The sequence below is a fragment of the Neomonachus schauinslandi genome, unplaced genomic scaffold, assembly GCF_002201575.2.
Source record: "Neomonachus schauinslandi unplaced genomic scaffold, ASM220157v2 HiC_scaffold_1296, whole genome shotgun sequence".
Classification (NCBI taxonomy): Eukaryota; Metazoa; Chordata; class Mammalia; order Carnivora; family Phocidae; genus Neomonachus; species Neomonachus schauinslandi.
The window spans coordinates 1-9,775 of NW_025409986.1; the positions used below are offsets into that span (position 1 = coordinate 1).

General features: G+C 52.2%; 1 protein-coding gene across 1 annotated transcript; it reads right to left on the reverse strand.

Moving 5' to 3' along the window:
- Positions 1-4: 4 nt before the first annotated feature.
- On the reverse strand, positions 5-8,012 carry ZNF775 (zinc finger protein 775; the record flags this gene model as incomplete). Its single annotated transcript, XM_044912342.1, has 2 exons — positions 7,948-8,012; positions 5-915 (listed from the first exon to the last, which is right to left on the reverse strand). Coding segments are annotated over exons 1-2 (942 nt in total), but the record flags the coding sequence as incomplete, so codon positions are not given.
- Positions 8,013-9,775: the final 1,763 nt, after the last annotated feature.

Sequence of the window (9,775 nt, forward strand, 5' to 3'; positions counted from 1 at the left end):
GGTGCCGCGTCAGGTTGGGCTTCTGGCTGAAGCGGCGGCCGCACTCGGGGCAGGGGTAGGGCCGCTCGCCCGTGTGGATGCGCTGGTGGATGTTCAGGGACGACCACCACGTGAAGCTCTTGCCGCACTCGTTGCAGATGAACTGGCGCTGCTCGCCCGGCCCCGCGGCGGCGGCGACTGCGGCCCGGGCCCCCGCCTGGCGCCACCAGCCCTGGCAAAGCCCCAGCCAGGCCCACTCGGGGCGGCCCCGCGGCGGCCCGGGCCGCAGGCGACAGCCCCGGCGGGCGGCGGCGGCCCGCAGCAACTCCTGCAGCCCGGGGCGGGCGCCCTGGCGGTCCCGGGCGTGCGCGCGCTGGTGGATGCGGAGGCCCACCTGGTGGCGGAAGCAGCGCGCGCACTCGGGGCACGAGTGGGTGGCGGGCCGCGAGTGGGTCTTCTGGTGCTTGAGCAGGTGCTGCTTCTGGCTAAAGCGCCGCGCGCACTCGGGGCAGCAGAAGGGCCGCTCGCCCGTGTGGTGCCGCTGGTGACGCGCCAGGTTGGGCTTCTGGCTGAAGCTCTTGCCGCACTTGCCGCACAGGTACGGCTTCTCCCCGGTGTGCGTGCGCTGGTGGATCTTCAAGGACGACCACCAGCTGAACCTCTTCCCGCAGTCCAGGCACACAAAGTGACCCTCGCCGGCAGAAAGAGCCTGGCCTGCCAGCCCCCCAGCCTGCTCAGTGGGAGGGGCCCACCTTGGACCCCCAGTCTCCTCCTGTCCCAAGGCCCGAGGCTTCCCCATGGTCTGGCATGGCGGGAGGCCCCGATGTTGCTGGAAGATGTTTTCCTTATCCTTCTCGGAAAGCTCGGCCTGTGGCACCAGCGTCTGCAGCATCCACTCTGGCTTCTCTGGCTTGATCTTCATCACCAGCCCATCTCCTGCCAGAGGCAAAGGGAGAGAGGACGGGGAGAGTCATTCACTGCCCCGTGGGCTGGCGGGAAGGAAATGCCGGGACGGCCGAGCACAGAAAACGCGGCGGGAGGAAAGGATGCAGAAGAGAGCGCGGAAGAGGACAAGAGGGAAAGGTAGAAAGGGCAGTCAGAGAAAGGCAGCTTGGGATGTGCAGAAGGAAACGTACAAGAAAGGAAGAGACGCTGCCGTTCCAAGGCCACACCCACTGCCCCGCCTTCTCCACGCAGAAGCCCCAGGACGCAAGGAAGGTCTGGGTTCCCACCCACAGAACAAGCAGAAAATGGCCACGCTTCAGAGCTTCTCATTCTTTTGCTAAGAGGATCCATGCACTGGGAGCTTGCTAAGTGAGTGCATGCCCAGTCCCCCAGTGGTGGGGTGACCAAGCTCCATTTCACAGTCAGGCTCTCCATGGCAGGAGCCACGGGGCCTGAGTGCCTCACCTTCTTCCTCCTTGACTGTTTGGCAACTTCCCCTTTCTTCAACAAAACCAAGAAGGAGAAAGGAGGCTGGAAAGGTCTGAGCACCCAGAATAGGTGTTGTCCTGCCCTTCCTAGGCCCCTGCTACTTCAGTCTCAGGGGTCCCCCCCCACACACACAGCGAGCTCAGGTCTTCAGGGGTGCTTTGTCCCCCTGGCTCATGGGCCCACACCATGATGGAAGAGGCCTTCTACAGACACTACATACAGACTGTAGGATTCCACTTACAGGAAGGTCAAAAGATGGCAAAACCAACTTACAAGTTAGAAGTCAGGAAAACTGCCACCTAGGGACGGCGCTGTGGTTGGAAAGGGGGCCTGAGGGGTCCTGGCAATGTTCTTTTTTCTTCTTTTTTTTTTTAAGCAAGAGAGAGCCCAAGCGGGGGAGAGTGGGGGCAGAGGGAGAGGGAGAGAACCCTAAGCAGGCTCCACGGAGCTGGACACAGGGCTCGATCTCACGACCCTGAGATCAGGACCTGAGCTGAAATCGAGAGTCAGAAGCTTAACGGAAAGAGCCACCCAGGGGCCCCATTGTTCCCTCTCTCGATCTGGGTGCTGGTTTCATGCACATGTTCACTTTATAAGAGAAGGTATACAGCTTGTGATTGGTACACTTTTCTTTGTTATACTTCAACAAAAAGTTTACATTTAGTAAAAAGTAGGTGAAATAAAACAGTTGGGAACAAAAAAGAGAAATTCTAAATAAGTTCTGATATTTAAAAGACAACAAAATAAACCCGAGGGAAGTAGGAGGAAGGAATTAATAGATAAAAACAGAGACTATAGGGTAAAGGGAACACAGAGATATAAAAAGGATTCTGAAAATCCTAAAATACTAAGGCATAAATGTTGTATCAATTTGAAAAATCTATATAAAAGGGATGATTCTGTGAGACCATATAAATTAACAAAACTAACTCAAGAAGAGGGGGAAAAAAGAAAAAACAAAAAACATGTCCTAAAAGAGACAGAAAAGAAACCTAACATTCTACCTCAAAAATGGGTAAGGGGCCCCTTTAACTGTAAAAACAGTTTCTACTAAAACTTCAAGGGAAGGGTTATCCAAAGCTTATATAAACTCTGACAGTGACTAGGGGGGAGGGAGCCCACAAGCTAGCATGATCCAGTGTCAACAAGACAAGGGCAGAGCAGGCAAGAAATTATAGGTTTAGCATTTGAAAGGAGACACCAAAAACAAACAAGCAAAACCATTGGCAAAGCAAGTTCAGCAGCATTAAAAAAACAACATATCATGACCTTGCTGGGATCTTCCCCGGGAAAGCAAAGATGGCTCAATATAGTTCATGACATTGACTTTCTAAACAGGCAAAACCTGACACAATCTCAATCCATGTAAAAATGTCATATGATCAAATCCAACATCATTTCTGGAGGGAGAGAAGGAAAAAGGGATGGAGGGAGGAGGAAGGAAGCTCTCAGCAAACCAGGCCTATGAGGAAACTTTCTTAGGCCGACAAAGAAGCTATACTAGAAACTGCAGCAAATGTTATAACCAAAGGCAAGGGATTAGAAACCCATTCAGGTGAGGAACAAGATGATGCTCAGGGTCACTGCCACTCTTCAACATTGTCCTTGAGGAACTAGCCAAAGCATGGGGGAGAAAAGAAAAATATATGTAAATATTGGAAGGGAAAAGAAAAGTGTCATTTGCAGATAATTATTAACATAGAATGTGCAAGAGAATCTACTGACAATATATTAGAAATAAAAGTTTCAGCGGGGTGGCACCTGGGTGGCTCAGTGGGTTAAGCGGCAGACTCTTGATTTTGGCTCAGGTCGTGATCTCAGGGTCGTGGGATCGAGCACTGTGTCGGGCTCCACACTCAGCCGGGAGTCTGCTTCAGGATTCTCTCTCTCCCTCTGCCCCTCCCCCATGCCCGCTCTCTCTCTAAAATAAAGAAATCTTTGGGGCACCTGGGTGGCTCAGTTGGTTAAGCGACTGCCTTCGGCTCAGGTCATGATCCTGGAGTCCCGGGATCGAGTCCCGCATCGGGCTCCCTGCTCGGCAGGGAGTCTGCTTCTCCCTCTGACCCTCCTCCCTCTCATGCTCTCTGTCTCTCATTCTCTCTGTCTCAAATAAATAAATAAAATCTTTAAAAAAAAAGAGTTTCATGGGATGCCTGAGTGGCTCAGTGAGTTAAGCGTCTGCCTTTGGCTCAGGTCATGATCCCAGGGTCCTGTGATCAAGTCCCGTATCGGGCTCCTTGCTCAGCAGGGAGCCTGCTTTTTCCTCTGCCTCTGCCTGCCGCTCCCCCTGCTTGTGCTTGCTCTGTCTCTCCCTGACAAATAAATAAAATAAAATAAGAGTTTCAGCAAGCTTGCCAGAAACAAAAACATATAAAAATTCATAAATTTTAAAAATGGCAATAAAAGCTATAAAATGACTGGGAAGAGACCTAACATACATACACTTACATCAAGGAAGCTATTAAATGTTCCTGAAAGGATAAAGAAAATGTAACTAAAAGGACAGATACATCATATTCCTAGATGAGAAGGAAGTTCTTCACTCCAAAACAATGTTTAAATTCAGTGTAACCCTAATTAAGTGAATTACAAAATTTCTGATGTGCATAAACCATGCAGAAAACTCTAAAAATGAGCAAGGAAGAATTTGGCTTATACAACATCGAAAGCTAAAATACTACCACTACACACCCATGAGGATGGGCAAAACCCAGAACACTGCAAACACCAGATGCTGGCGGGGACGTGGAGACACAGGGACCGTCATTCTCTGCTGCCGGGGATGCTGCACGAGGCACCCACTTTGGAGAACAGTTTGGCAGTTTCTGACAAAACAAAACATACTCTTTCCATATGATAAGCAATCACTCCCCTGGTTATTTTCCCCAAGGAGCTGAAAACTTCTGTCTACACAGAAACCTGCACGCAGATGTTTCTAGCACCCGGAAACTATCGAGGAGATCAAGTGTATATGTGGGTGTGCTGGGGCATGAACTACTTCAGACTTCTTGGAGAACCATTTGACGTGCCTGTTAAAATTATAAATGTATCGAAACTTCCATTTCCTCCACCCAACAGTTTCACTCTGGGTGTTCATCCTAATAAATACTTGCATAGGAGTGTACAGAGGAATGTCCACAAATATTTACTGCAGCGCTATTTGTAGTTAGCAAAAGCTAGAGAACAGTCTAATTATCCATCAGTAACAGTTCCACCAAGTGATCATTCCCTTCGTAATATGGAATAGCAGGTGGCAACTGAAAAAAATGCCGAAGAGCCGTATATACGCTGATGTGAAGATTTCCAAAACATTTGAAGAGAAAACAAAAAACAAATTGAGAACCAACGATCAGTCGTCTGACCCAATTTATGAAAAATAACACCCTAGCTCTCCATGTACAGACATACGGCACACTCCGAGGATCCACACTGAAGCCTGACGGTGGGTGCCCTGCAGACGATGTGCACAAGGACTAGATGGGAGAAGTCAAGGGGGACCCTCACTTTAGCTGCACTGTTTGAATTTGTATGAGAATATTCAAATATTCGAATTTTAAAATCTTTAAAATATTTTAAGAAATAGGGTGCCTGGGTGGCTCAGTTGGTTAAGCGTCTGCCTTCGGCTCAGGTCATGATCCCAGGGTCCTGGGATCGAGCCCCGGCATCAGGCTCCCTGCTCCGCGGGAAGCCTGCTTCTCCCTCTCCCACTCCCCCTGTTTGTGTTCCCTCTCTCTCTGTGTCACTCTCTGTCAAATAAATAAATAAAATCTTTAAAATATATATATATATTTTTAAGAAATAAAAAGAAAACCTCAGAATCTGGTGGTTCAGGCTCCTGGGTGGCTCAGATGGTTAAGCATCTGCCTTCGGCTCAGGTCGTGATCCCAGGGTCCTGGGATCGAGCCCCACATCGGGCTCCTGGCTCAGCGGGGAGCCTGCTTCTCCTTCTCCTTCTGCCTCTCTCCCTGCTCATGCTCTCTCTCTCCGTATCTCTGTGTCTCAAATGACTAAATAAAATCTTAAAAAAAAAAAAAAAGAATCTGGGGGTTCCAGGGCCAAAGAGCCCGGCCCCCCTCCACAGCCTCACTGGCCACCATGAGGACAAGGAAGCGGATGTGGTGACTGCAGGGATGGGGTGGGAGGGTGGGGGCCCAGACAGTACCTGTGAGGGGCCAGTTTCCCTCCTGGCAACATGACCCTGGAAGGCCTTCCCAGGTGCTTGGTTGTGAGAAATCATTTTAGCAGGAGTCATAATTTGAAGATGAAAGTGGTGATTTAAACTGCACATTGGCAGGAATTGAATACCCAATTGTAATAAGTTTACTTGACTATAAGAGGATTTCTTTAGATGTCCTGAAATGTTGGCCAGCAGAAGTAATTAACGTGATAGGTGTCCAAACTGGCGGTCAGGTAGTGAATCCAAAATACACTCAGGTGAGCAGGGCATTGCTGTCCCCAAGTGACGGGGTCCCAGTTAATGCCCCAGAGCCCCACAGAAGTCACTGTCTTGCTCTGATTAAACCCGACCTTGATGTTATCATGGTGGCTGATGGCTGGGGAGGCAAGCCCTCTCCGGCCAAAAAGATGGGCCTGGCCCGAAAGCCCAGAGAACATTCCTGTCCGCTGCTGTTAGGCCCAGAGCAGACACAAGTGAGTGGGCTGTGCGAGCGTAGGCCCCTCTGAAGTGTGTGCACAGGACCTCGGTCATCAGGCACACCTTCCCTCGGGGCTCAGGTATTAACACAAAGAAAACAGGCCCTGGCCTGTCTGTCGAAGGAGTCCTAAAACAAAGGTTGAGCTCCTCTGTCATCATAAAAAGGGTAATTTTTTAAAAAATTCTAAATGGTTCGGATAAAATACAAAGGTGCTAAAGGGGGAGCTATTGCTCAATGGGGACAGAGTTTCTGGGGCGATGAAAATGTTCTGGAGATGGTGGTGCTTGCACAACCATGTGAGTGTACTTAATACCACGGTGTGGTACACTTAAACACGGTTGAAATGGTAAATTTCACGTGTATATTTCATCACAATAAGAAAAAAACACATAAAATAAATAGAAAAAAAAAAGAGGTAAGCTCGTAATTAACTGAAAACTTCAGCCATCCAGAAAGAGTCCCTCCCTCCCTAAGCCTGGCCAGCAGGTGCCCAGCCCCCCAGTGCCTCCGACCTCCAAGGTCAAAGCCGGTGTTCTCCCACCTCTTCCCTAAGACCCCAGGGCACCTCAGAAGCTGCCAGAGGTGAGGGAGAGGGCCCTGGCTGACACATCTCTCATGCCTGAACTAGGAATTACTTATAAGATTCCCTGGGAAAAGGTTCCTTCTGCTAAAACGTCTGGAACCACCTGTCCTCAGTTTTACCATAATTATGGTAACATCAGTATCTCTTGCGCTCTCACACACACACACCCTGAGGGCTCCCAGCCTTCGAAGTGACATGGCAGTGGTGGGGAGCTGGCCTGGGAAGTGGGGTGACTATGCTCCTGAAGTCTGCGTCAGGAGCCGGCCCCAGGATGTGCGGTATCCATGTATCATCCCACCTCCTCTGAGCTGGAAGCTTCATTCCTTTATTACTCTACTGCCTGATTTTTGTCTCCATCTTAGGTTCATTGTGATGATTATCCCGGGAAGGTCGGGGCTCTGGGGTCCGTGGGGCAAGGCCCTGGAGGGGAGGGGAGGTAAAGAAACCAGAGTCACTGAGCCAAGGGGCAGCGTTCCCAGGGACGGGCCCTGCCCCCTCTCCCAGGACCAGAGCCATTGGGCAGCAGGGTGGTGAGGAGGTCAGGGATGCTGGGGGCTGGGGGGCCTTGTGCACAGAGCGCAGGACTCTCAGCTCACAGCAGCACCTGCCTGGCAGACACCAAAACTGCCTGCCTGTTTCCTCTCCACCGCCCATGAACTCTGAGCAACCCCAGGAAGCTTTCATGGACCAAACCGAAGGCACTTTCCTGATCAAAACCAACAGGGATCGGGCGCCTGGATGGCTCAGTTGGTTAAGCGACTGCCTTCGGCTCAGGTCATGATCCTGGAGTCCTGGGATCGAGTCCCACATCGGGCTCCCGGCTCAGCGGGGAGCTTGCTTCTCCCTCTGAGCCTATCCCCTCTCATGCTGTTTCTCTCTCTCTCTCTCTCTCTCTCTCTCTCTCTCAAATAAATAAATTAATTAAAAAAAAAAAAAAACCAACAGGGATCCTCTCACCCAGAGCGCTGGTTTTCAATGTTAGATCAGCGTGACCACCAGCAGTTAGCAAACGCCTCACTCGCCCTCCCGCCTGGCTTTCTGCACGGGTGTGTGCGCGTCCCCTTGCCTAGCGAGGCACAGTGGCCTTTTGTCATTTTCTTAGCTCCCGAAGTCGGTCTTCTTTGCCTTCTTGGACGTGACCTTCCACCTCCTGGTCCCGCTCTGCGATTCTACAGCCCACAGGCTCCTATGAGGGCAGCACCTCACACACAGGGGCAGGACAGGGGCCAGGGCGGGGAAAACGGGCCTGGCGGAGGAGGCCGCAGGGGGCTCCCCCTGGTGCCTGCGCTCCCTTACCTGTGCTCGCGCCAGCCAGGCCACACTCCATCGGCGGAGGCTCCCGGGCAGCAGCGCTTGCCCTGCCGTCTGTGGGTGAGAAGGGGGCAGAGGAAGGAGAGCTGGCCAGTGGGACAAGGACCGAATGGGGCCCCCCCGCCCTCCTGCCACCTCACAGAATGTGTTCCCTCCTTTTCAAGAGCTTCTCTGTCCCTGACCTCAGTCCTAAGTGCAGGGCTTTTGTAAAATTGCACACATACCTGCTAGGCAGGTAGAACAGGCATTATTCCCATTTTATGAGGAGGAAACTGAGGCCAGGGAGGGCCCCTGACATGCCCCAAGTCACAGAGGCGGCTGAATGGTGGCACCAGGGGAGGCCCCAGCTCTTCTAACTCCCAGACCAGAGCCTCACACCCATGGGCTCAAAATCAGCAGGGTGGGGGGGGAGAGATGCCACCCTGGGAAACTCAGCTAAGCCCGGAGACCCACCTGAGTGGTCGTGGAGACACCCTGGAAGACACCCTCACCGGCCCCTCTCCTTCAAAGTCCCCTCCCGTCCCTACTGCATGCAAGATCACATACAAGCCATCTGGGGGGGGACCCGTGAAAGAGTTCACCCATCTGGGGCTCATGTTTTTTCTTTGTTTTAATGCTCAAGGTTTTGGGCACGTCCTGACTGGCTCATTGTCAGGGACAGGTCAGCTGGGGGGGCCCAAGCTCCACTGGCTGCCCCTGTATGTGGGGCGCTCTCCCCCAGATCCCTGCACGCCCCTCGCCTTTCAGTCTCTGCCTCAATGCCCCCTCCTCCGAGTCGCCTTCCCTATCACAGCCCTAACCCCACTTCACATTCCTCCTTGACACTTTTCGCCACCTGACCTGGTATTTACTTGTCTGCGTATCCCGTCATCTTTCGAGAATATGGGACTTTTCCGTGCTCACTGCTGAATGCCCGGCCTAGGAGAGAGCCCCCAGCCCGAGGGCACTTCCGGTGGTGTGTGGCCTGACCGGATGGCCGGCTGACCTGCACTCAGAGGGGGGTGGTTCATTTTCTGCACGCAGTGCCGTGGGCGGCCTCTCCTAAGGTTGTTTCACACACCTGTACCCTCCCCGTGCCCACACCTGCCAAGGCCCGAGTGAGGATCTGTGGCACTTGCCCCCCACAGCCCAGATGCCCCGCTCCCCTGCTGCTACAAAGGGGCTTCTCCATGTCCCGGTCAGGGCTTTCTTCCTGGCCCCTCCGCTCAGTCACCTCACAAAAAGCCATCTCCTCTTGCTCTCCACCTCTGGCCCTCAAGAAACCTCATCCCAAGGGCATCCCCCCTCCCCTCTCCCAGGTCCCCTTCCAACAGCCACTGGGGCGGGGGGAGGTGGGCAGGGACCCAGGCTGGGAATCTGGGCCCTGCCAAGAGAGGTGGGGGCAGGGGCATAACGGCAAATATGAATTTAAAAAAGAAAGAAATCATTTTCCTTAGGGCAAAAGGGGAAAAAAACTCCAGCCCCTTCTTTTAGAGCATTTACTTAAGAAAAGTTGTCATTGTGAAATTGTTTTTTTTTTAATCGAATAAGCTGATGGATGGATGGGTAGATGGGTGGATGCTGATGGATGGATGGGTAGATGGGTGGATGCTGATGGATGGATGGATGGATGGATGGATGCTGATGCTCCTGCCTTGGCGCCACCTCTTCCCTCCAGGTTACTGTGTGTCCCATGCCTTGGGGAGGCCTCTCACCCACTGCAGATAAGATGTCCTCTTAAAGAGGCTCAGAGGACATTGTGAATGTCTCTCTGCCCCTTCGAGAGGCATGTAAATCTTTCCAAAAGTTACACAAGCCTCTTGGGAGCTTTACA